The sequence below is a fragment of the Polyodon spathula genome, unplaced genomic scaffold (genome assembly GCF_017654505.1).
Source record: "Polyodon spathula isolate WHYD16114869_AA unplaced genomic scaffold, ASM1765450v1 scaffolds_766, whole genome shotgun sequence".
Taxonomy (NCBI): domain Eukaryota; kingdom Metazoa; phylum Chordata; class Actinopteri; order Acipenseriformes; family Polyodontidae; genus Polyodon; species Polyodon spathula.
The window spans coordinates 318,360-344,099 of NW_024472254.1; the positions used below are offsets into that span (position 1 = coordinate 318,360).

At 43.6% G+C, this 25,740-nt stretch overlaps 3 protein-coding genes and 3 non-coding genes across 9 annotated transcripts; 1 reads left to right on the top strand and 5 right to left on the bottom strand.

Moving 5' to 3' along the window:
* Positions 1-230: 230 nt before the first annotated feature.
* nek8 (NIMA-related kinase 8) lies at positions 231-13,159 on the bottom strand. Of its 4 annotated transcripts, none has more exons than XM_041241392.1 (15): positions 12,999-13,159; positions 8,600-8,805; positions 8,090-8,322; positions 7,823-7,954; positions 7,260-7,468; positions 6,851-6,930; positions 6,314-6,498; positions 5,862-6,009; positions 5,181-5,257; positions 4,705-4,822; positions 4,300-4,450; positions 3,096-3,259; positions 2,851-3,009; positions 2,142-2,300; positions 231-1,115 (listed from the first exon to the last, which is right to left on the bottom strand). In XM_041241392.1, exons 1-15 carry the CDS (start codon positions 13,127-13,129, stop codon positions 1,087-1,089), a joined length of 2,181 nt encoding a protein of 726 aa, XP_041097326.1. In that variant the 5' UTR covers positions 13,130-13,159; the 3' UTR covers positions 231-1,086. The 4 variants fall into 4 exon arrangements, with proteins under 4 accessions (XP_041097326.1, XP_041097329.1, XP_041097327.1 ...); XM_041241395.1 differs by lacking the exon at positions 12,999-13,159 and adding an exon at positions 10,595-10,695 and having other exon boundaries at positions 232-1,115; XM_041241393.1 differs by lacking the exon at positions 12,999-13,159 and adding an exon at positions 10,090-10,164 and having other exon boundaries at positions 232-1,115.
* A 1,803-nt stretch (positions 13,160-14,962) lies between these two features.
* tlcd1 (TLC domain containing 1) lies at positions 14,963-19,997 on the top strand. The gene is made up of 4 exons (XM_041241386.1): positions 14,963-15,434; positions 16,849-16,931; positions 18,066-18,148; positions 19,168-19,997. Exons 1-4 carry the CDS (start codon positions 15,229-15,231, stop codon positions 19,573-19,575), a joined length of 780 nt encoding a protein of 259 aa, XP_041097320.1. The 5' UTR covers positions 14,963-15,228; the 3' UTR covers positions 19,576-19,997.
* A 2,331-nt stretch (positions 19,998-22,328) lies between these two features.
* rpl23a (ribosomal protein L23a) lies at positions 22,329-25,624 on the bottom strand. Its single transcript, XM_041241390.1, has 5 exons — positions 25,517-25,624; positions 23,879-24,059; positions 23,117-23,293; positions 22,839-22,908; positions 22,329-22,396 (listed from the first exon to the last, which is right to left on the bottom strand). The coding sequence occupies exons 1-5, from the start codon at positions 25,539-25,541 to the stop codon at positions 22,382-22,384; spliced, it is 468 nt and encodes a 155-aa protein (XP_041097324.1). The 5' UTR covers positions 25,542-25,624; the 3' UTR covers positions 22,329-22,381.
* LOC121308780 lies at positions 22,978-23,044 on the bottom strand. The gene has a single exon (XR_005948556.1). It is a non-coding gene; the product is annotated as a small nucleolar RNA SNORD42 (small nucleolar RNA).
* LOC121308782 lies at positions 23,477-23,545 on the bottom strand. Its single transcript, XR_005948558.1, has one exon. It is a non-coding gene; the product is annotated as a small nucleolar RNA Z17 (small nucleolar RNA).
* Positions 24,496-24,565, bottom strand: LOC121308781. The gene has a single exon (XR_005948557.1). It is a non-coding gene; the product is annotated as a small nucleolar RNA Z17 (small nucleolar RNA).
* Positions 25,625-25,740: the final 116 nt, after the last annotated feature.

Here is a 25,740-nt window from a genome sequence, read left to right on the forward strand (position 1 = left end):
AATTATAGACAGCACCTACCCCAGTGAGCTGCCCAGCATTAGCACCTCATCAGCAGGTCCTGTGATGTTGAGTTACAGAAACAAAGTTGCTATGGTGATTGACATTTTATAACCCAATGTAACTGAGCTGGAATAGGGTTGGGGGGAAAGAAAAACCAAGTAACCCCCCCCCCCCCCCCCGACTGAATGAAGTAAACACACACACACATATTTACTAACAAAGTTAAAAGCCACGCAGCGTCAATAAAAACGCTGCCTGCATTAAATTGTACATTTTTTTAATTTCATTTTTTTGCATGACCTTCCCGCTGATTTAAAACTTTAATAGCATAAAATCATGTTTAAAAATAGACTGTATAAAGGTATAACAAGACAGCACTGTAAATCCATGAACACAGGTTTCTACTATATACAATACAGAACTGACTCATCATGTTGTACTGCACGTGTCACTGAGCACAGCAGAGTCCAAAAACAACCAATGTCATGATTAATGTGGTTAACGAGGCAGTACCGAACACGGTAATGAATGGAAACCAATACACAAATACGTTCAGTAATTGAGTAAAAAGAATCTCCCAATTCTATAGTTTTTAGGAGATGCACCACACAAAGGCGGTCGAGTTGTCAGGAATGGAACGGGCACAGATAGATACTGGCAGGTTCACGCTGGGTGTGTCTGCAGATCACAAGTAGCAGGTGGAGCGTGCCAACAGAGATCACACAGGTCTTGGCGGCTCACACAGGGGCCACACACAGGCTGGGAAGAGCATCAGTGAAATTCAAACATCCCACTGAAAATCAACTACATCTCACCTGAGCTTCTCGTACTATGCAGGACACGAAGGCTCATAGGAGAACCTGGAACTGCCTTGCAACTGTAGTCTGTACAAAAGAGCTCTGTGCTCCAAGGACACAGTGTTAGATCCCTTTCGAGTAACTGTGCAGCTGGCATTCTTCAAGGGCTTCCTGCTGTGCAGAGTCTCAAGGCAGGCAAGACTGTGGAGCTTGATAAGGCGATGGGAAAGATCCTGGCTCAAAGTTAAAAGACACTGGCAGCAAGGTCTTGCTACGATGAGTCTAGGGTCACCTGGGAATGGTCTCTTCTAGTAAAGCTGCAAGGAGAACAAAACAGATCTGACAATTCAAATTCCCTTGACATAAAACTACAACAAACCCTAAAAAAAAAAAAAAAAACCTTGACTAAATTACCCCTCGTTTTATTTTTATTATTTTAAAACTTTCACTGCTGTGTATGGGTTTTCTGTTATAAACCCTCAGACATCATGGACAGCATGCAGTCGAAAGGAATACAGAGTTCTGTCTTACTGGCTGGATTCCGTTGTTTATTCTTCACTAAATCTGCTGCTATTTCAAATGGGCTGTGGAGATTTAATGTGGCCCGTGTTTCTGTAAACACTCCTTTCAAAGCTGGAGAGCTGGTTTGTGTGTATCAGGGTTTTCTGTTTGTGATGACGTGTTGATAGACTCCACATGAATGGTGCTCTATCTTTTGGGTTTAATGACTCCTGGTCAATAAAATAGTCCAGTTTTCCCCCCTCAAACACAGCTTTCTTGTATATAATAAAACTACCAATAGTCGGTTGCATTTTGTTTTAATTAAAACTGTGTCTGTGGCTTGTAAAAGACTGTCTAGGAATACTCTGGTCTGCTTGTTTGTCAGGTTTTATGTTACCACCCAGTACCTGATTAGTGCAGAGTTCTAGTCGGACTCCTACTGTGTTCATTTTATTGCTCCTTCAAAAGGAAACTTTGCAGCTTATTTTACTTCTGAGTTAATTACTTTTTCCAATACTAGCCCTTTGATATTGAGGAGAGGGGGAGGGACGGGGCCAGATTCAGTAAACAGACTGGTAGCTGTATGTATGTATGTGTATGTGTGTGTGTATATATATATATATATATATATATATATATATATATATATAGAGAGAGAGAGAGAGAGAGAGAGAGAGAGAGAGAGAGAGAGAGAGAGAGAGAGAGAGACACACACATTTCACACTGAATTAAAATGCATTAATCTCTTCATTAATAAATAGGTAAGGTTTTATGCAGAGTCTGTTTTAAGATGGTTGGTTTATGTAATGAAGATAAATAGATAAAAGATCAATAATTCTTACTCTTGACTGCAAGCAGAGTGTTCCCATGGCAGCACGCCACTGATGTTACAATGTAGGGGTGGCTCTCATCCAGCTGGACTAATTTGGGAATTCCACAGTCCTCCTCCTTTCTTCCCAGCCGACCCCTGGCCCCTTTCCCCCAGGTGTACACCTCACCCTCTGGGGACAAGCACAGTCAGATGCAGTCAGACGCACAGCAAGAACACAGTGCACATCCAATTAGAGTGAGCCCCATGCTGAGAAGCGACCAACACTGCTTCATGCTTTCATGTTGCCAGTTTAACCTGGTCTAACCTCGTTAGACGTTTGGAGATTAACAAAACCGCTAACCTCACATGTTAGTTCCGCTGCGGCTGAATCAACCTCTCTGTTTTTGGGTCACCAGCAAGACAGAGATACAGTGTTTAAAAAGATATTAGAGAGAAGCAGACTTTGCTTTGATATAGTTAATTAACAAGCAATTTTCAGAATAAAAAAAAAAGAATCACAGTGCAGAAATGCTCAGTTGGACAGTGCTGTGTTTGTAAAGTGCCAAGACATCCTACAAGGCTGTTTTTTGTTTTTTTTTCTTCTTTTGCTTTAAGAAAGCTGAAGCTGAACCTCCTGACCTGAGTATTTCTCTTCTCTCCCTTGCCCTACCCATGTAGAATGTGCCCCTAGAGTCGCAGGAGGGCAGTGTTAAGACACCAGGTCCGTTCCTGTGTTGTACCTGCTCCAATGGCGACAGTGAAGGCATCCCCGCAAGCAGCCATGGTGACTCTGACCCCCTGCAGTCCTGACACGTGGTAGGGCACCCGGCTGTTTCTGCGAGTATTGGTGCCCAACTGCCCATGCTGGTTACTGCCAAAGGTGAAGCACTGTCCTTTTTCTGTGTGTGAGAAATTCATACAAAAATATAAATAACAATGTTATAAAACACCTTTTGGAGAGTAACAGCAGATTAATTATCCTCACCTGTGACTGCAATGGAATGGGCTGTTCCGATATCAATGTCAATGATCTTTTCCACATTCAGAGGAGCCGACTGGACATGGGTGAAGGTGTGGACCTCTTCAACTTGTTCAGAGGGGTGCTCTTCTTCTGCTGCACTGATCTTATCCAAACCCAGTTTATTAAACCTAAAAAATATATTTTTTTAATTAAAAAAAAAGTTTAGATTTTTTTTTTTATATGTAAAGAGCTCTTAATAACCAATACGTTTTTAAAGATAATAATTTTTAAAAACATTGCATTTCCTGGAACATTTTCTCTTTGCTGATATTTAACGTGGAATAAAAGAACAAGGCTGTTCTTTTTGCTTCTTGCTTGGTGACGTAACACCTCACCTTGTCCCAAAATCCTGATCCTGTTTGCATAACACGTAGCAAGCCTTTGCCTCGCGACAAAACTGTTTCCACCCAAGCCAGTGGCTACAGCTAAACTTTACAGAGCCAACCACACTGCTGAAATACCCTTTCCATCACCTCTTCTTAAAGTGTAAACCCCCTAACATGTCTCACTGTATCAGAATGCAGCCTCTCTGCATTGTTCTGTGTGCTTCAGAACACCACAGGATGTCTTTAAAAAAAGAATGTTCCAACAAAGCCACGCCCTTCTTAGATGCAGTCTGTATTAAATGACTGATCCACCGAGATCTTAGATGCAGTCTGTATTAAATGACTGATCCACCGAGATGCAACATCTATGTACTGTCTCCATGCTGTATTAAGTGCAAGTCGCTAGTCAACCGAAAAATGAAAGGAGCCAGAGCCTTCTCTGTTCAGCTCCTTCCCTGTGTATGGCTTTTCCCACTAATCTTTGTGGAATCAAATCCCTGATCACATTCTAGTTAAAAACTCATGTGCTCAGACTGCTTTTTAACTAGCCCTGAGCTGCCTAACCTACCACTATTGTCCACTATTCAGTGCTTGCTTCAAAGACTCGCTATAAAATTGAATTATTATTATTATTATTATTATCCCAGTTATGAAGTAGTTAAGAGGCCTTGCTATTTGCATACTGATGTACCCAGAATTGCAAGTGCTAGTGGAATGGCATTATGGTGCAAGTGGGAGTCACACCCCATCTGTTGTATAAAGGGCTTCATTAGAACTGGAGAGCACTGTGTTAACATTATTATAATAACCAAGGCAGGTGCTGTGTTGTGTTATTGCATTACCTGTTGTTTCCACAAGCCAGTATCTGTTGTCCAGTGGTGAGGATCATGGAGCAGTCCACTCCACACTGGACCCTCTGAGCTTCGAATTCGGGGGGTACTGCCACCTGCTGGGGGGAGTTATGGGGCTCCTGAGAGCCAAGGCCCAGGCGACCTGGAGGAGAGAAGAAAAAGAGCGCTCAGCGGAGCCCCAGAACCACTCAAAACTACAAGCAGACAAACTCTTACCAGTGCCTGCCCTGGTCAGCGGATTTTGTTCTCAACATGTCCGCTTGTCTTTGTAGTTTTAAAATAACAAAATAAAACATAACTAAAGGAAAGCACCTTTCCCAGTGGGAAAGTAAGAGAACACTGGTAAGCAGGTAAGCACTGGAATACACTGTCCCGCTCCTTGCTCTTTGAACATACCATTGTCTCCTCTTCCCCAGGAAAACACTTCACGCTCATTGGTGACTGCTAAAACATGTGATGCCCCACATGACACCTGGACCAGTTCGTACCCCAGCAGGGCCTCTACTATCTTAGGCTGCAAAACCAAGAAGACAAGGTTAAAGCTGGGAACTTACAGAGGGGGTGCCCCCCTCACAAAACCCACAGGGCCAGTAACGAAGAACTGGTCAGAACTGGGGAACGGGCTGCAAAATGAAAAAGCTGCAACGTGACAAACACGATAAACATGTGATAATTACTCTCTAGTATATTCTCACCAGTCTTACTTGACAATTCAACAGAAATACCAAAGCTCACATGAAAAGACAAGTCGGCAAACCAAGGTACTATATAAACATAATAACAGGCAGTTATAGTGCAGCTCTCCCTCTCTTTCTTTATTTGAAGCAGAATTCATTATTGTAAACTGTTTTTTTTTTTTGGCCATTACTTACTTGTGTGACATCGTTAAAATTCCCATGCCCGAGACAGCCATTGCTTCCACTCCCAAAGGTCATTATTATCCCTCGGTCTGCATCGTAAAACCAAAAGGACCATGAGATTTTTTTGTTAAGAATTTATGATTTATGAGGAGTGAAAGATAAAACACTAAAGTAATAAACAAATAAACTTGACACAAACAGATTTGTCACTGTAAACTGCTGACTTTCACCCCGGTTACTACAGGAGAATTACTGTCAACACACCCCGCACACAATCAAATGTTTGAGGGGTATTACATGTTCATTGTTAGTGTGTCTGTGGCTGACATCCTGGGTGGAATAACAAAAAGATGCAATTCTGCATGCAAAAATACCAAGGCTTTGACACACACTCATTGCAGAGCTCTGCTGCAATCAAAAGACATGCCACAGTAATACCTGTCTCCTTTGTGTGTATACCGGTAAAGTACATACAGACAAGGTGTCTATTTAAAACACTGACAATCGCTCAACGTAATGACTCATAATTAAGATAACATCAGATACTGCTGCAGTGAATATCTAGGAATAAAATGTACAGCTAGTAATTTGTGTAGAAACAGGAATGCATTGTGCAGTTTCAGAGTTACATGGAAATCATTTTCTCGTACGTTATTTCCTGATAAACCATGAACTTGCGTGCCCTGCTCTTACCTGTCATACAGGTAGTAAACAGATCTCCACAGGAGACGTACTTGATGGTGACCCCAGACTGACCCTCCAGGAACCTGGAGATGAACTGCGTCTGACTGTGCCCCACAGATCCAGGCAGAGAGCCGTCTCCTGACCCCACAGACGGAGCCTGCACAAAACACCAAATATTCTCCTACGACACTGGACTGAAATACTGGCAGCAATGTGTTTCCATGGTCAAACTGAAATGGGCTCTAACCGATATTTTAAGCACAATCCAGGAGCAGAGATGGGAGACGCTGTTTTATGCACAGTGGTGAGGGTATCGAGTGGGTTGCCTAGCCTCGACCTAACAAAGCTTTGAGATTAAACAGTTACTAGGAACCGGGTGAGTACTGATGGGCTGAAAAGACTCCTCTCGTTTGTTCATTTTCTTCTATTCATATGCCTAAAGTATATCGAGTTTGTCTCACCTCCCAGGTGATGAGGCGTCCGGACTTGGTGACCCCGGTTTTCTGCGTTCTCCCCAGAGAGACCTGCATGACCTCTGTGTTGAGCATGGGCAGGCGGTGGGGTGCGGTGATCCCACTGCCCCAGGTGTAGACTGAGGACAGGGGAGGGGGGTGACCCGTCTTCCCAAAGCCAGAGCTCCCCAAAGCTAAAAAAGAATACAAAAATGTACAGTCAGATCTGATGCTTCATCACCTGAATTACTCTTTCTGGAAAGTCTTTTACAGGAGACCACACGTCTATAGTGACCTCACTCCTGAAAACCAATGCAAACATATTATTAGGTATTACGATGCGCAGAAAAGTCAAGCAGGCAAACGCTTCTGCACTGATGAAGGTACTAGTCAAAACGTTTTTCTACTTGACTTTCGTTTCTGATTGCTTTAGCTGACAATTACGATTAAGCGTTTTGAAATCATAGATGAAAAAGACATTATGAGAAGATGTATGTAAAAGTGAAAGTCATGCACTGGACTCCCTGATCTGAGAGCGTAACTTACCCCTAGATCTGGCGCTGGGCATCCTTCCTCCTGGCCGCCCGTGGGACCCTGCCTGAACTGAAGACAATGGCTTCTCAATCCTGTTAAAAGAACGAAACCGCAGACACAAGTCAGATCATCATGCTAATTACAAGACTGGAGGCGTTACGAGGGTATGGTAGAACTTATAAGAAACAAAGTCAAGTCAACAGGCATTTCGGCTAGTACACAAACTAGTTTTGATCATTACGGGATTACTTGCACGCCACGCACGCACGCCACGCACGCACGCCACGCACGCCACGCACGCACGCACGCACGCACGCACGCACACGCACGCACGCCACGCACGCACGCCACGCACGCACGCCACGCACGCCACGCACGCACGCTTTTACAGATGCTCTAACTCCCTGTTGGGTCTCCTCACCTCCTCATTTTGACGTTGCCAATGTCTGTGTAGAGGTTCAGCAGGGGCCGGATGCAGATGGGCTGGGCCATTATCTCGTTGAGCTGAGGCCGCTTGGACGGGTCCAGATTGAGTATGCTCAGGATGAGCTGTCGGAGCTCCGGGCTGTACCGGTCCGAGATTGGAGCGAAGGTGCCACTCATGATCTTCAGCACCAAGGCAGGCAGGTTCTAGGAAAAAAACGCACAAGGATTAAATAAAACTGCCTGACAATATATTACAAACTGGCAACATAATGTAGTTAAAATCCATTTTACTTCTACAGAAAATTCTATATAATAAAACACCCCCATCAAAGACAGGCAATGCATCTATATCACCTGAACCACAGGGGCATTCATTGGATTTCAGTACACATTTTGAAGTGGCCAATGGGCTGAATGGTGTTGACACCTGATAAATGCGTCCGAGATTACTGTGGACCAACAGATGACAAAAACAGCGTGGGCTTTGACAAAAGATCCGAAACATAATACGTTCTTATGGAATTACAACTATTATTATTTTTACTGGAAGTTTCTTACTGCAGCTTCGAATGCCCTTTTGAGACTGGCCAGTTCGTACAGCACACAGCCCAGAGCCCAGATATCGCTCTTCTGGTTATATGGCTTCCCTTCACACAGCTCTGGAGAGATGTAGCACGGGGTGCCGACCACCTGCACGGGAAGAAAAGTGAAGTAAAAAATATTTAGGAAAGCAACGGAAACGAGAGTGGACTTTTCATTTGCACTACAGTACTGTACTAGTCCAGTCATGAAGTCAGAAGCTGGATCAGTATCTCGCAGACTCACAGTGTAAGCCTTGCTCTTGCTGACAAGTATCTTGGAGATGCCAAAGTCTCCAATCTTGACAATCATCTGGCGCTTGTCCAGAAGGATGTTCTGGGTCTTGAGGTCCCGGTGCAGAATGAGCTTGTTGTGGACGTGATAGAGAGCCAGCAGGATCTGCACAAAGAAGTGCAGGATGGTGTCTTCATCCAGCAGAGAGTTGCAGCGCTTCTGAATGTACTCAGCCAGTGTGCCTCCTGGCAGGAGATGCAGAGAGGTTAAAAATAAGTGTTTTTTACTTGTCTTTATAAACAAAACCCGATACATTGTATCAGTGCTCAGTGCAAAATAAAATAGATTTATTTAATGCACCTACCAAGAATTGTTCATGTGACTTGGGTTTCTAACATTTGATTACTTTGAAACAAACAGGAAATATTTTAGCTTGAAGTTATCCAGCTTTTCTACAGCAGCATCCCAATAACAACCCTTTATTTGACCTAAATGTTGTGTAAATGTGCAGGTGTAGCATACCTGGTGCGTACTCCATTGCAATCATGAGTGCTTTGTCTTCCAGGAAGTTCTCATAGTACTCAATGATGTTGGGGTGGTTCAGCAGCTTCAAGACCTGGCATTCGTTCTGAGCGGCCAGTCTTTCGTCTCGGGTCATCTGTTCCACAGGGATTTCCTTCAGGATCACCAGCTTCTGGTCAGTCTTGTTTCGGCACAAGTGAACAATGCTATTAACAAAGGATGAAACGGTATAAAACTGGGTGTCCACGCAATACACTTGCTTCTCAGATGACAAACACCCCTGTGGTATAGATGCTAAAATGGCATGTACTTTACTGTATGCCATTTGTTAAGTTTAACACATGCCTCTTTTGAGATATTCTTTAGATCCATCTTAAAGTTCCACTAGATGAATTCCACTAATTCTGACACACTGAACCATAATGGTGTAAAGCAATCCCAAAATAACTTATTTGCAGAAGGGATCTGTTAAATTATGTTATTTCTGTTCTGAAAATCTTTGCCTTTGCACACCATAATAACTTTCTATTGTCTGTAGTGCTTCCCTGGGACTATACTGTAAAGGAGACTGTTAACTCTCACTCCAATTACAGGCTGTGGTAGCACAGACATCACTTCCTCCTGTTGCTTCTGCGTACAGAGCTCTATCATTATCCTTCTGTCCCAGTGTAATAATGGGACTGCTCTACAAGAAGCCACAAAGACAACAATAGCCGCAAAGCCGCAAAGTCTGCCTCATGCACTCTCTCTCAATAGAGCAGGTGCAGCTTCTTTCACATGCAAACAACAAGAATCCGCTGGCTTTTCTGTGCAAAGTATGAGACCTACACCTCTCTTTAAAGCTGCGAAGGCACATCACCATTTGTACATAGAAAACTGTACCCCTTCCATTATAATAGATGTTCTTAGGATATTGTTTGTCAAGATTTTAAAATATCTTACTTTGCTATATTTTAGTCTCCAGATTACACTGTTTTAACAGGTCTCTTTAGCTGTGGTTTATAGTAAATTTATATTATTATTATTATTATTATATTATTATTATTATTATTATTAAAATGACATTTCAGTCCCTGTAGATAAAATAGTATTTGGAGAATGTAAACAATCTAGGCAGTAAACACAGCCTTTTTTCTTTTTCTTATACAGTAGCAGTTATGTGAATTATCAGTGAAACGAACAACTCCCCCGTGAAAACACATGAATCACAGCGTTTATACAAGCCGTTGTCATGAAGTATGCAGGCTTCGCAATGGCTTTGTAACTGCGAGCTGTTAAATGAATTCCGTGTTGACACAAGTATAGCCTATAGGCCTCGCTTCATTTATTCCACATCGTGCTTATATCTGACTAGAGACGCTGACGTGCAGTGCGCTCATGTTTCGCTTTTCAAAGACTTAAAGTCAGGTAACAACAGCTTGTAAAGTAAACCACCTGAAAAGAGAGCTGTAACGAATGCAGCAAATGCAACATTTCTCCAAACATTTTACCCGAAAGCGCCCCTGCCAACAACTTTGATTTTTTCATATCTCTCCATGACTGTCTGACACAAACCCCGGTCTCCAGGCAACACGTCCCAGGCTACTACAGGAGCGCCGCTGGGACAAACCTCGTAGAGGGGCGAGAATCGCAACGTTGAGAGATAAAGGATTGGTGCAGCGTTTTGCTGACGAAGGTGGACGATGTCGTAGTCAAGCAAAATATACATTGACTAAACATAACATGTCAATGACAGCCCTATAGGAAACACTGTTAGCATGTCTAGCAAATGCAAATTGTATTGTATTAATACAGTAAAGCGATGCAAATAAGACACACCTGACCTTGCTACCTGTACACTGTGTCTAATCAAGCTCGTAGTAAAACCTGGAATGGATGAAACTGCTATGCAATAGGAGTCTTAATTCCACCCCTTCAGTATAACATTAAACTGGATTCATTTACTATGCTTCACGACACTGTTAAAAACATGTTGTAATTTAAAGGTAATTTTACCTGGGAGCCACACAAGATGTTTGCAATGTCAAGAAAGGTACATTTTCTATGACTGTGCATTCCTTCAGTCAGCGCGGTATCACTGGGTAGGAAATGCATTTTGGTGTATTTGAATGCAAATAGCGAGGATACTGTATGAAACCAAAGTGCCCAGCTGCTCAATGCACACAACATCCGGCTGTGTTTGCAGAGGAAGCTTTGTGAATGGACACCAATGAAAAGGGTTCTTACACTGTGAATTCAAACATGTGCTGCCCTGCGCTTCCTCTGGGAATTACTGTACTTGGCTGTGCTTTGCAATGCCTTTTCACATTGTGCAATGCTTTTGCACTATTTTACTGAAACAGATGTCAGCTGCCATGTCGTAACGTGGTATCTTCTAGAGCGTCCTGATTCCTGGATTAATGAAATCGTCTTCTCGTTTCAGGCTGGGGTCAGAAATCTAGGAGGAGGTGAGACTGGGTCAGTCTTTTGCTTCTATGCTATCTCTGCTCAAGTCAACTAACAAATAACTTGTAGTGTTCTGAGGTAAAATGGGACGGCCCAAATCAGAGGAATGTTTTAATCCGATGGGCTCTGAGCCGGCTCGGTTCAGAGGCGTAAGTGTAAAAGGTATGAGGAAGCTGCTGGCACTGCTACCGCTGAGGTCACATTTCCAATGGGAGAGAAGTCCCTGCTGCTCAAAGCACCTTCGTGGAATGCCACCAGACTGGTCTCAGCTGAAGTTATGCGAAAGCAAAGCGAAGCTATGGAAGAATGCAGATAATAATCACCATATCAGATATCAGACTGGGCAGCCACTGCAGCCCCTGAATTCACCTCATTAGTGGAATCTGTGTAAACTAGGGATCAAGCTGTGTTTTTGACAAGAGAAAGCAGGTTAATATTTAACTTTATAATCTGCCAGGCAGGCTGTCAAGGGCAGAGTCCTCAGAAGGTAACAGTTTGCACGCTGCAGCTAACTCCTTGGCTCTCAGCACCAGACTGCTCTTAAGTATTGCCCTCTTTGACATCAAGCAGCAGGGAGTCACTGGACCGGCTTACCATGAAGGGGGATAAACAAACAGTTTTCAATGAGGCTCTCACTCAGCACCAAGGCAGTGTGCACTGTGTGATTAGGGCTCTGAATGATTACATCTGACAAAACAAGGTCTGAGATAACAGGAGTTTCGTCACTTGTTTGGATACAGAACCCTAGCAGGGAACTCGTCCCTACAGAAAGGGTTTGTTTTGTGATAAAACCATTTGCTTATTCACTGAAAAGAAGAGCCGCCCATTTCAGGGGGTTTTGTAAGAGGAACTCATTGAAAACTGCAATTATCCCAGTTTTAGTGGGCAATAAAAGAGCTCCTTTTGAAATCGTGTGACGTCAATTAGCCTTTATGACACGTCCACGTGTAAAGTTTACTGGTCTCCTATGGTAACAGTATACAGGAGCTAAGTGTGTTTAATTAACCTGTAATGTTACAAAACTGACAAACAACAATGTTTCCTTTTTACACGGAAACATCAAAACACAACTTCACATTTGAGTCGACCCTTCTGGGCATTCTACTTTATCAGCCCTAGTTCACAGTCCAGTTTGTTTACTTTCCCTAAAGGTATTTTCAGCCCTTTGAAACCTGCCTGGGTGATACTATACCTGAAATGCTTGATCACACATTCACTAAGCTTTATTGCACTTTGACCAATAATTTCAACAGTGCCGGCAAATAGTATTGGTCAGTTTTGAACTGGGATCACCCCCATGATCTTGCACTCCAATGTCAATGCAATGGTTCTTTAATAAGCATGGCAGCACAAGGCCAGCTACAATGGGATGAGGCTGCTACAGTGGGAAACATTTCACTACACAGAAATCAGGGATTTGGGGTAAAGGAGACAGTGATCCACCCAAAACAAATGAAGCAAGCACACATGATACTGAACCAGTGTAGAGAAACATGAAAACATACGATCGAAAAAAAAAAAAACTGCCACAGAAAACTAGATAAGGAGGTGCCAAAAGAAACTCAGTAACGCAGAGAGGGTGGAGACTGCAGCCCTAGAGAGACAGAAACACACAGGCTGGTATCGGTCTGATGATAACATCTCGACAAAACATGCAGCAACTCAACTCAGGTAAAGCGTGTGCAGCAAAGCAGCTCCTCCTCTGTTAGCATAACACTGTGACGAGTGAAACGGAAAAGCTGCACTCGTAATCCAGCTGGACTGCTCACAGGTGATAAGCTCTGGGGCGCGGCTCTTCATTTAAGGTGGACTCGGTGGGGGGGGGTCTCCTAAGAGGCTGCTCAAGCTCTTGTTTGACGATCTGTCAGTTATGTATCTATGGATATCCCTCAGCCACTTATTAACCCCTTTCTCAGTCTCAGTATACAAGCGCAAATATTCAAATACAGCTTACTTAATATTAACAAGTGCTATGGGGATTTGCACAGAACTGTACCATACTGCACTGTGGAGCTCCCCAGACGAACGGAATGACATGCCTGAGCTGGGATCGGAACTCAGAATAACCCCAGAATTCCCTTCCATTGTAGTTCAAAATTCTGATTCCTTCCACTGCTGCCAAGCATTAATCAAGCCACCAGCTGCACAGAGACACTGGATTGTCAGGGTGAATCCATCTGTAGGTCGTCATAGCAACAATGTGTGGGTTGAAATCAGCTGGTGATGTCCGGCAGGTAAAGTCACTGATAACAAACTGATTAGCTGTGATTTCCTCAATCCCAGCCCTCTTTATATAATGTACTTAGAATCACACAGATACACCCACTCACAGCCAACCTGGCACTGCCCTCGACCTCCTGCTGCAGTGTGACACATGGCAGTGAGGTGGCAGTGAGATGGAGATGGCTTCTCCTTTGGGGGTCAAAGTAACACAAGAAACAGAACAGTATCACAAAAGGGTTTTGTTGGTAACTGCTGCCCTCTTGTGAATCAATCCAGGTATTGCAACAACATGTCCTTTATGGCCTTTTAAGGAACAATGGGGCTGATTTTTACAGTGTCCCGTTAAGGGCAGTGGAAAACAAATACATAGAGATGCTGTCGTGTGGAGATGACGAGATCCATGATCGCAGGATCTAGAAGTATGTCCTCAGTGAGCCACTGTAGATTTTCAAATCGTTCATGCTAAAGAATGTGAACTAAGCAACCTCACATGGCTCAACAGCATTTGATTGAAATAGGCATTGTGATTGTTTCTAGTTTTTAAATGCTAACACGTGTCTTTCTTCTGTTTCATTTACTCTTTGGGGTAAAAGGTCAAATTAACCCCCGATGACATCAAGTTAACACTGCAAGGGACCCCTGGACCCCTGGACACTGCGGAGCTGCAATCAGCAGACTGCAAAATCAAGACTAAAGACATTTTATTAATCAGCAGCTAAAAGGGTCTCCATTCACGAGCTGAGCTCCAGTTCTGAATCCGTGGAAGCTCTGCCAGATTTAAGAGAACTGCCGAATGTAGAAACGCTGAGTTACTGAAAAGCAATCCTTTGAGAAGAGTCAGAGTGCGAAAGGTCTCTCTAAAACCTACACTGCACAACCCCTCTGCTGCTAGGTATAGTAAGAACGCTCTTCTGTTATAAGATGCCAACACAGCTCCCTGCTGGAGAAGTCCTAGGCGTTTTTCAGGGCCATGGGAAGTCTAGGTATGCTTTTCTTCAGAAGGTTGGAGGGCATGAGTATTTTGCTCTTGAAATTGAACTATTCCACATTGTAAAATGGAATGCCATTCCAGTAAGGTAGAAACATAGAAAGACAGATAGATAGATAGATAGATAGATAGATAGATAGATAGATAGATAGATAGATAGATACTGTAGAGAGGTGATCGATCTCTGTTGTGCTCTATGATTGGTGACAGTAGGCAGTAAATGCAAACACACAGCTGAGGGTGAAACTGTGTTATCGGTTGGACAATATGCAAAACCAATAGCTGTCTGGATCATCATCTTCAGTTTATACAAAAAAGCCCATTGGAAAAACAGAGCAGTTGTTTGCATAGAACAGTATGACAGCTTCATTTCTGGTGCTTTACCACCTCAGACTCTGCGTCTCTGATACTCTGATCCACAGACAGCTTAATGGCCAGTAGATGTGCACAGTGAGAGAGCCCAGCGATATCTCCATGGGAGAAACACACAGCAGGATTGTTGTTCTCTGCCAGAGACACTGGCGCTTTGGTCATGTCTATTATGCAGAATGTGTTTCTGTGAATGCCATGCATTCTTCATTAGGAAGGGCTAGCCCCGCTCTCTCCCTTCTCTCTCTTTCTTTTAGTCTTTCCCTCCTTGCTTTTGTCTTTTTGTTTGTGCTCCCTCCCTTTTTCTTTCCTCCTCCTCTCTTTCTCTCTCTCTCTCTTCTCCTAAACTCACTGGGATGATCAAGTATTCAAGCTGGATCTGCTTGTGGGCTGTCCCAGCAGCAGCACTAGCCTACAGCAGCGGCTCAGGAAGTGAGAAATCTGAGAACTTCTTCTGCTGTCGTTTTCAAAGCTGGGGAACTAGAGCAAGTACAGGACTTGGAAACAAGTTTGACTTCGGAAAAACTTATACACCGACACACGCCCAGTCAGCGGAGACACAGAGGCGGCACGAGGGGAGAGGAAGAAGAAGAAGAAGAAGAATATGGAAGCACTGCGAGTTGTACTGCAGAAGTACCCCACCCTGTCTGTGCTTGGGTTTGCTGTAGCTTTCAGGCTGGTGCACAGGTTGCTTAGGGACTTGCCTATTCCAAGGCATGTAGAACAAGACAAAGTGAAAGCCTGGAGATGGAGGAACCTGACTGTGTCTCTGGTGCATTCCTTACTGACCGGACCCTGGGCTTTGCTATGGTAAGTAACCTGGAAGGGAGGGGTGTTGAGAAACTGCCTAGAGTATAATGAAGCTGAAGCATTACGTTTGACTTACTTCTAGTTTTACAGTTTGCGACTGGGAGTTTCAAGTTATGGATATGATTTGTGTTTCTTTTAAAGACCGGGGTAACTTTTCAGAGAGGTTTCCTCGCTCCTTGTGGCAGCCCATGCATGGCAGGCCTATGGCCTCTGGGTCACCAGCCCTGGTCTCAGCACAGGCTCCATTCTGGTGCATTGTGCCAGCCTGGTTCACCCAGCTACCCAGGTAGTTCTTGAACACACACACACACCTCTGATCCTGTTCAGATCGGCTGCTATTTCAGCCTGGGAGTGGGCCAATCCAGGGATGGAAATATCCCCACTGTATAGCAGTTTGATCCATTCCTGGTTTTACTAGCTTGTTACAGTACCTCTACACTGTGGCCAATCAAGCTTGCAGTAAAACCTGGAACGGGTGAATCTACTGTTCAATAGGAGTCTTATTTCCATCCCTGCAATCTCTGTGAAAACCTACCATGGCCCCTCTCATAAATGTCTTCAATGAAACTACTTCAGTGCTCCTACCTCCTAATAAAGGCGTGGTAATGAAGGGTTTGAAATGAATTTTCTAATCTCTTATCAACTTGATCAACAATCTCGCTGTCCTCTATTGCACTGAAGTTTTTCAAACCGGGCGCTACAGATCAAGTTTAACATTCCTCTTCCTGCTATCAAATCCGCTTCTGTGCAGCAGGTCACATGGTTTAATAGATTAGGAAGTGACCTACAGCGCAGGAAGTGAAAAAAAAAAAAAACCTTCACAGGTTGTCAAAGTCCAGATCAGCACTATATTTAAGGCATCCGTTTTATATTTGTTTCTGAGATGTAATCGCGCCTGTTCCTTCACTGACATTCCTGAATTCATCTAGAAACCCGTTTATCAGGTTGGGTGTAGGTTGGGGATATTGAAAACAGGAGTGCCTGTGCGTGGGCGAGGTTAGGTTTAGGGTTATGAGAAGGACTTAAAATACAAAGAGGCACGGCCAAGTCACCGGTTTAATTGATGGGGATTTCCAATGGCGCACAGCACCACCAGGTGGTAAAGTGTTGGAGCTGCAGCTAAAGGAAAGGGAATGGGGGTAATTGTCAGGAAATGTGTTACACATGCACTTCACCTCGCCAGTGTCTTCGGGCTCAAAGCAGGTTACTGGCTGAAAGCACGTCAGTCAACAGGGGAAGCAGCTGGCTGGGTAAAGGAAAGCCGCTGAAGGGAGCTATTGCAATGTTTACCAGGCACACCGCTCACACCAGGGGGCTGTGATAAAGCTGTGGATTCCTCTTCAAAGGAATGTGGCGACGGCGGCAGCAGCAGCAGCAGCACCTCCGAGTAACTGCCTGGCTTCTCTTTCCCCAGCGTCTTTTCATCTCCAGAGATGATATCTCAGATCTACTCGTCCTACACCACAGTGGACTACCTGCTGGTGTGCATCTCGTCAGGTATGAGAGCGCTCTCCACGTGCGGCCTGGCCACAGGGGCTCAGGCGTGACGGTGAAGGGTGGGAGAGAAGTGTGTTGGAAATGAACACTGAGTATCTGTTATTCTCATCTCAAGCAGCTTGGATACAGACTGATGTGTTGTAATAGTAAGGGAGGCCTGTCATATTACCTGATTGCAAACAACAAAATCAAAACAAACATCGCGAGGAGTTTTTTTTGTTAGCAATCTGAGCTCTACAGCAGATTGCAATACAGACGCTTGCAATTTATATTGACTGCATTTTCCTATTGAAAGAGCCTGGGAAATGATGTGCTCTGCCATTATATAAAACTGCGTAAAGAAATATAAATTGCGATCGTAAAACATTTAAAATACAACATTAAAAGATTAAGAAATCACAAAGCCTTTTGAACTGTCGTGCTGCTGTTGTTATTAACAAGCAGAGTGCCTCTGTCCTTCTCAGTCTGTTTCCATTTATTTTAGTGGTTGGAAAGGAGACCTGTTAAAAGAGTCAGCCGGAAGGGTGCATGTTTAAATCATTCACAGACTGTTTGACTACTACTGGGCAGGGTAGAGAAAGCACATCCAACCCCCATGCAAACGGGGAGCAGCCTCATAAAAATCATTCTTCTGGCTGATATGCTGGCATGCCCAGCACTCTTAGTAACTGCAATCCACTCCTCCATGCCAGAGTCAACACGGAGGGGTCCGCTATTGTCTATTGTAAGATACAGATGTCAGCCTTGGGGGTTGAGTTGATCAACCTGTCTGCCGTGTGGATGAGCCACGGCTGGATTTGATTGGAGTATTTCGGTGGATTGCATCATCGCCTGCCTCTCCCTGGTTTACCTCCGTTGTGCTGATGAAATCCAGGGTGATCCTCCAGTGCTGTAAAATGCTGTTCAAAACCCGGCCGTTGCTTACCGTGATGTGGTCTAGGTTCAACAAGCCGACCCCCTTGTGCTGACACTGTAATAAGAGCACATTGAAGGTATGAAGAATATTTACTCTTCCATAGTTATTTCTCTTTGGAATAATTCCTAAAAGAACAGCACTCATCCCATGACTGGTAATAAATGCAGTGTCTAGCATCTCTAATTGAACAATGTCCCGGTTTGTCTTGTCTGCTGCAGGGTATTTCGTCCAGGATGCAGCTGACATCATCCTCAGCGGCCAGTCGAAGGCATCTTGGGAGTTCTTGGTGCATCACGTTATGGTAGGTGAACACATTACAAAGCTAGCCTCTCTCCATCCTCTGCTAGCAAGTTAAAATAACACAGCATTGAACTGGTGAATAAGGCAGACCAGATGTATTTGTTAAATCGCAGGATTTGTAGTTGTTTTGTTGTAATTGTCGCGCAGATCTGTAATTGAGCAGATGTAATCGGCACAACCTCGATGGCATTTAAAAATGTCAATTAAAATCTTCAGTCAATTAACACTTTGCTTTACAGATTAATAATATTGCTTCTATAGAGCGAAGTGGCTCCCTTTCCATAGTGGGTTGAACTACAGGTCGTATGTCAGCACAAGTCTCTCTGTATCGCTCTTCCAGTTCTTTTTTCTCCACACGCACACGCACAGACGAACAAAAGAGCAATTTAACATGCCTTCTGCAGTTATTCATAAGGCTTTGGCTGGCGGAGGTCAACGAACGATAAATCCTGATTATTGTCTCAGACACAATGGAGGTATTTTTGTTCTTTTCCCGATGAATGCACGCCATGCATTTGTCAGAACCACCGTTTCTATTCCCCCTTTGCTTGAAAACAAGACGGCTTTTGTTATGCAGTGTGAAGGTGACAGAGGATGTCTTCTGTGACAGTGCAAATCGCTGTTTTATCAATGGTCCTCGGTTGACCGCTGACTGATGCCAGAGGTTGCAAAACCATACTTGCTAGTTTAGGAATTGAAAGATTTAATACGAAACTGCTGTTCAATATCTGTAGGTAGGATGCTCAAGGCAGAGAATTGAGGGTGAGATCCTGGATTAAATCCTATCCTCATATTAGTCCTTTGTGTTTTTGTCTAAGAGTTGTACTGTTACGATATGAATTTTCTCTCAGAGCTTTAATGCAGGAATCCAGAAGAGCGAGGTTTATCTACTTGACTGGTTTCATAGCCCCTGATCAGTCTTAGGCTACTTTACCTGAAGTAACATGGGTTAATCCAGGTTTAATGATAACCATCCATTCATATCCACTGCCCGCTCCTAAAGCGTGTGTCTGTGCGCAGGTGCTCCTGTGCTTCATGTACGCAATCTACTCTCACCACTACGTGGGCGGCACGGTCATCGCCCTGCTGGTGGAGGTGAACAGCGTCTTCCTGCACACGCGGCTGCTGCTCAAGCTGGCCAGCGCCCAGGACTCGGGGCTCTACCGCGTCAACAAGTACTTCAACCTGGTCACCTACGTCACGTTCCGCCTCAGCACGCAGTTCTACCTCACGTGGTACATCGTGCAGCACTTCCACGCCCTGGACCACGCCGGCTTCTTCCTCTTTGCCATGGTGTTCATGGACGGCATGATCCTCGTTTACTTCCAGCGCCTCGTCCACACCGACTTCCTGCGTCCCCAGAGACGCGCCGCGCACTGCAAGGACAGCGCAGCCATCAACAACGGCGCCAAGTTCGTGTACGACTGAAGAACTCCCCTTGACCTCAGGAATACCCCAGACCTGCAATATCTGTGCCCTATGCCTGACGCATCGGCTAAGGTTGTGTTTCCAGCAGTACACTACGCTCTGGTGCCTTTTTAAAGGACGCTAACCACTGTAGCAAATGAACACCCCCATTGACCTGCAAAATACCCGTTTCTGATGCCATTCCCAGGACCAAGTGTTACCAGCACTGAAGACACGTCACATTATTTCAAGTAGCTTTAGTCTAGATAGAAAAAGACTAAACTATACAGTATTGCCATTTAAAACAGTAGAGTGAAAGTAAGTTACAAAGCACACAGGACAACAGATGCATGGAATAGTACAGGGGTGGCAATAAGACTCCCATTGCACAGCTGTTTGATCCACTTCTGGTTTTACTAGGAGTTTAGTAAGACACACTGAGGCTAATCAAGCTGGTAGTAAAACCAGGAATGGGTGAAACTGCTATGCAATAGGAGTTTTATTTCCATCCCGGTAATAGTTTACCAGGTAAGGTAATAGAGACAAAAAGCAGTCCTGTTTCTCACAGGCTGATATTACACTGCACTCGTCCCTTTAACCCCGTGCTGCCAACCCTAACACACATCCTAAAGGACTCTGCAAGCTTCATAACTGTGTGTTACAAATAAGCAACGCTCGCCTTGCGCCCAGTAAAACGTACACGCAACACATCAAAATAAGGAATTGAAAATCATAAACAAACGCAAATATGTGTGCTCTGGTAATCACAGTATAGAAGCTGTTTGACGTACCTTGGGCAGTATAGGGTTAAACGTACTGTAACCACGTCACAGCAACTGTTTAAACCGGGGATTCATTTTCAAAAGCACCTCCCTGAACAACACAGCTGATGACAGAGACGTGCATACTGTGTGTGGTACAATTGTTACATTGTGATTCTGACTGTGTTATTATGTCTGTTTATCTTGTAATAAGCTCAGAGAGGCGATGCATTCCATTGGTGGTTATTTTACAATGTATTTGGTTATTTTAAATTGGACATTTGTGTGAGCACACACACACAAAAAAAAAACAAAAACTTTTTTTTTATATATTTGGTCATAAATGTTGACATTATAATATTGCACACAATACATTTGATGTTACTGGGACCTGAAACGCAAGACGAATTCTTGGTTCATCTATGTCATTAGATGCAGGAGTTTTCTATACAAATGTACAGTATGTTCCGTTTTAAGTGTATAACAGCTCTAATGATTCTCCACCCAGAATCTCTGCATTTAAAGGATTTGGCCTCCAACAGCAGCATTTGCACTCCAGCATCCTTTTAATAGGAAGCCTGCTTCTCTGCCAGCAGCTGCAGGAGGGAGCGGGTTCAGCACATCACAACACTGCATGTGTTTCCAGCCAACCCAGAGGCTTTCGTAATGAAAGGAAACAGCAGTGCCACAGGGCTCTCAGCACAGGACTATTCCCCACATCACACTTCATTGTGAACCAAGGTAATCACAGTATCTAAAGCTAACAAGAGCTTCTGTTTGTAGATACAGTAAGGACAGGATTTAACAATGCCACCCTGGTCTCGTGCTAAAAACCTGGATCCGCAAACTGCTAGGCTATGCAAGTCTGATTTGAATTGAATTGCCTACAAAGGAACCCTGCTGAAAAATCAAGCCTGAACCAGTAAAACAAAAGGGTGATTTCTGGTTACAGCATTCTTGCAAATTATAAGAGGGCCCCTCCTAGTACCTGGTTTGGTTGTTTTTTTGGGGAATTGGATAAGCATGGCAGGCACCGACATGCCTCTTCATAACAGCTATGTGTGCACAGGACTATGCTACTACATGAGCAACAGAATATTTCATAAAACCCAGTGATCCCTTGGCTACGGTCTAGAGTGCAGTTCAATCACTGACAAGGAGAGAGTTAAGTAAAAGACACATCATCCCATTACTGCAACTTCAAGTCTTGATTGTTAAGATGAAATCAACTGTGTTAAGGTTGTGGGGAGGGTTTACTGAATAAAAGCTTTAATACAAGACTGTGTGTACTGTCTTGCAAGGTATTTGAAACTGAACAGTTAAGAGCATCATAAAACAAGCATAGGAATATTACAGAGCAAGACAAACCAGTGTAAAAAGCAGCGGCTGTCTTCAAAAGTAATGAGACAACCCATCATTTTATTGGCTCCAGCAGTTACATTCAGGATACCAGTTACTCTACTGAATAAGAGGAGCTTCAAAAATAAAAAACTGCTTCTTCGAATGAATCATTATTAAATGTGTGCTGAAGGGAGGAGCAGCACAAAGACTTCTTTATCTGAATCTGCTTCTGCAGGTCAGCAGGGCACTCCAGCACTAAAATGAAGCACTGGCTGGTTAGACACGTTCAGCCTCTGCTGCCCTCTAGTGTACACACTTAGTTTGGGACACCATAACCTATGTTACACGTTATATGAAAATATGTATATAAAGGCAAACCTATTCCGTAATTCTTAGATGCAATTTAAGTCATTCCTAGTAGCCAAGCAATTAAACAGCTGGTAGTGAAGACAGCCCAGTCTTGAGAGGTATTGGGTTAATGCATAGGGACAAGTTCTTGATTACTGCAATACTGCTGGGAATGCATCTCAAAGCAGGTTAGGTGCACTGTACACCCCAGCAAAGTGCAAGGCCAGGTAGTCTGTAACCCTCTACTAAATCAAACCCAGGGTCCGGCAGGCTGCCCATGTGTGTGCCAGTTACACTTTACACAAAACACTCAGACAAGGCCCATTGTGAAACTTCTATAAACTTTATTTTTATCTGTACATTCCATGATGGACAGTTTAGATGATGCCAATCTGAAAGCAAGAGAAGAACCTCGTTAGTATTGTGGCAGGAAACCTGGAGACACTCAGTAACATTTCCATGTAGATACAAATCCAATTTGCATTTGAAAAACACAATGATTCCATATTGCGTATCAGTGGTTCCTTTGGAAACACCAGAATTTAATCAGAGACACTGAAAGTTTATTAAACAGGAATGCCTAGGTTCTTACTAGAATTGATAACTCAGGCATGTGCTGCTACACTTAAACCAGATAAAACAAGCAGACAAAGTGAACACAGTCCTGAGAGGGATACGATACCAACAAAGAATTACACTCTATAATCAAATGATCCATCACTAAAGTGGCACTAATGGGAGAAAAGGCGTATTTGTCTATACTAAATTTTCAACAAGTTACTTTTTTGCTCAGATTTTATGTTTCGATTATTCTTTTTTAAATGCATAACTTACTTTGTTGGCAACATCCAAAGCATCGTAGTCTGGAGCAAGACGTACGTAAGCCTTCTTTTCACCATCAGGCCTGTGGAAAAAACAGTTCATGAAAAAAAACAACGTACATTTAACAAGGACCATTACTGTGCTAGATTTAGTGCATCAGTGGTTCCTTTGAAAACATCAAATTGAAATCAGACGTTAAAAGTTTCCATCAATTGCACATTAAGATTGGAAAACTAGAATATAATGTCAGCGACACTCCTAGTCATCAAGCTATAGAAGCAGTGTAGTACCTGATCAGTGTGTTGACCTTGGCCACATCAATGTCGTACAGCTTCTTGACCGCATGCTTGATCTGATGCTTGTTAGCCTTGACAGCTACAATGAACACAAGGGTATTGTTGTCCTCAATCTTCTTCATGGCTGACTCAGTGGTGAGAGGGTACTTGATGATGGCATAGTGATCAAGCCTTTAAAGAAATTGGAATGATCAAAATCAATTGCAGTTCGGGAGCAACTGGGTAGTTCTTAAACATTACAACTGGGAGCCTTAATTCGTACATAACTCGCCCTTCCTTAAAACGACACCTTCTACGGGTTTAAAACTAAAACAGTAAATTCAGGGATTAGGAAGAATGCTGAAAAATGTCAGGGGTGCATCAGTATCCAAAATTCATAATCACAGTGCATCATGCTTTGATCGCAATACCATCATTTGCACCAACGTAAAGAAGAAAGGATTTCTCAATCATTTATCTAGGTGAACACATCAACAGTCATTGCAGCTATTTGGCCAAGTGCGTAACGCATCCATGCAATCTTCCTATTTCAATCTGAAGTCTGCTTTTTGCAAATCGACACCCAGACCCACTGCACAAGCATCTTTGATGCTGGAGCCTATAAAAGACTTCAGTACAGTGGTTCTACAAACATGGCATTGGTTATTTTACATTTTGAAATCTATAGTTCTAGACCCTCAAGTGCTGTCTTGCAGATTCAAGGTGAGTGTCGAGCTCCGGAGTGAAAGGCTGCACTGCAGTGGAATGCACACATACTTGTTCCTCCTGGGAGCACTCTTCTTTGGGTACTTGGGTTGCCTCCTCAGTCTCAGTGTCTTGGGTCTCCTGAAGGTGGGGGTCGTGTGGATCTTCTTTTTCTTGTGGCTGTGCACTCCCTTCAGCACAGACTTCTTCGCCTTCAGGGCCTTGGATTTGGCCTCTGTTTTGGCAGGGACAGCTGGAAGGGTTAAAAAAAAAAAACACACATTAAAACTGCAAATTAAAACCTATTTGAAATAAATAGTGGTGTCCCTGCATAAACCCTAGCAGTAAGTCTGGAATTCTGTAGAACCCTTTAAAACTACAAAACCACTGATAACCCCAAGAGCTCCCAACTCCAAAAACCTGCCACATCACTGTCCAGAGACAGTGATCAGGGAATATGACATGAGCTCCCCCCCATGTATAATCCTTCACACCAGACCCAATACAATAAACCCCTTGTTTCTGAATTTCAAGACCAAAGCTTCAATACCCCTCCAACTCAGTAAACAGAAGCAGAAAACAAGAGGCTGCACCTCCTCAGAGAATCTGTCCTGCTTAAATATCAAGGAGGTATCAACAAACTCCTATTACATTTTGTAATACTAGATTCATATATTTAAAACGGTGAAGGTGCATCAGTAGGTTTAAGTTATAATCACAGCAAGTCATTCTTTGATCGCTAATACCATCATCTGCACCTTAACCCGAGTACAATACCAGAGCCTTCTAATTGCAAACTGTACTGTACACGCAGGGTCATGTATTAAAGACCCTGATCACTTTACTGGTTATGTACTGTACTAAAGCAAGCCTTGATCTTCAGATTAAAAACATGGACAGATGTATATAATGGTCATGCCTATATCTATAGCAAACTCAAAATATAGGTGTTGGACAACAAGGCCCCCCCCCCCAACTGCCAAATTCATTGACAATCACTCATGACAATCTACATGAAGCAAGACGAGGCTGGAATTCGTGCACACGTGTAGCTGCTGCATTAACAGAATTAGCTTTAAAGATCCGTTTTTGACTATCAGGGATGCAATGGTCTTAATAAAAAAGCCACAGAACGCCAGCAAGGCATGACCACGTTTCTCTTTTGTGTTTGTTAACAGAGGCGCTCACATTTACAATCTACCGGCACCGGATAATGCCATTAGAAACGCGAAATCTCCATAAATAATCAGGTTATAATATAGCAACTGTGTGTTTGGGGGGGGGAAAAAAAAGACAAATCGGATGCATTTAAAATAAACACGTACGTTTCCTAACCCAGGCCTCAATCGTGTTAACCAGACACGAAATCATCGTCATGAAAATTATTTTTTAAAGGTATAACAAGCCGATTAGCCCTACATAACAGGCACAGCGTAGTGCTGAAGCGATCACAGCAGGTAACGCGTGTGTGCGAGTGTGCGCTGCGCTTCACAGCTCCCCCGATACAGACTCACAGGCAGGCATGGGAGCGACACACCAGCACCACTGCAACTCCACCCGCGGGGAACCTCGTCATTTCAACACATACTACTCTGCTTTGCACATCTGTGTCACTCTGCGTTGTTCTGCTTTAACCTTCCGCCGCTAGAGACGGAGAAACGCTCGCATTTCTGCAACATTTTCGCATATTTATGTCCCGGTCCTACAAACCTTCCTTCTTCGCCTTCGGAGCCATCTTGCGGGAAAGGGAGGTCGGACGGGGTTTCTCACAGTATATCACAGGGGCTGGAGAGGAGATCTCGCGAGAGTACACATGTAGGCGATCGTGAAGGATCTTGGGGATTGTATTTTTTTAAATCTGCAAGACAGCTAATTACGAAAATACGCTGTAAACAAACAAACAAACTAAATAAATTGCTGTTTCTACACACAAG

Excerpts from the sequence above, each read along its gene's own strand:
- nek8 (XM_041241392.1), bottom strand. The coding sequence starts at position 13,129 with ATGGAAGGGAATTCTGGGGTTATTCTGAGTTCCGATCCCAGCTCAGGC. Across the intron at positions 6,499-6,850 it reads GCCCAGCGCCAGATCTAGGG|CTTTGGGGAGCTCTGGCTTT; the intron begins GTAAGTTACGCT and ends ATTCTTTTTTAG. Across the intron at positions 6,010-6,313 it reads GACGCCTCATCACCTGGGAG|GCTCCGTCTGTGGGGTCAGG; the intron begins GTGAGACAAACT and ends TGTTTTGTGCAG.
- tlcd1 (XM_041241386.1), top strand. The coding sequence starts at position 15,229 with ATGGAAGCACTGCGAGTTGTACTGCAGAAGTACCCCACCCTGTCTGTG. Across the intron at positions 16,932-18,065 it reads GCTGGTGTGCATCTCGTCAG|GGTATTTCGTCCAGGATGCA; the intron begins GTATGAGAGCGC and ends TGTCTGCTGCAG. Across the intron at positions 18,149-19,167 it reads TCTTGGTGCATCACGTTATG|GTGCTCCTGTGCTTCATGTA; the intron begins GTAGGTGAACAC and ends GTCTGTGCGCAG.
- rpl23a (XM_041241390.1), bottom strand. The coding sequence starts at position 25,541 with ATGGCTCCGAAGGCGAAGAAGGAAG. Across the intron at positions 24,060-25,516 it reads TCCGAAGGCGAAGAAGGAAG|CTGTCCCTGCCAAAACAGAG; the intron begins GTTTGTAGGACC and ends TAACCCTTCCAG. Across the intron at positions 23,294-23,878 it reads AGTGCTCCCAGGAGGAACAA|GCTTGATCACTATGCCATCA; the intron begins GTATGTGTGCAT and ends ATTTCTTTAAAG.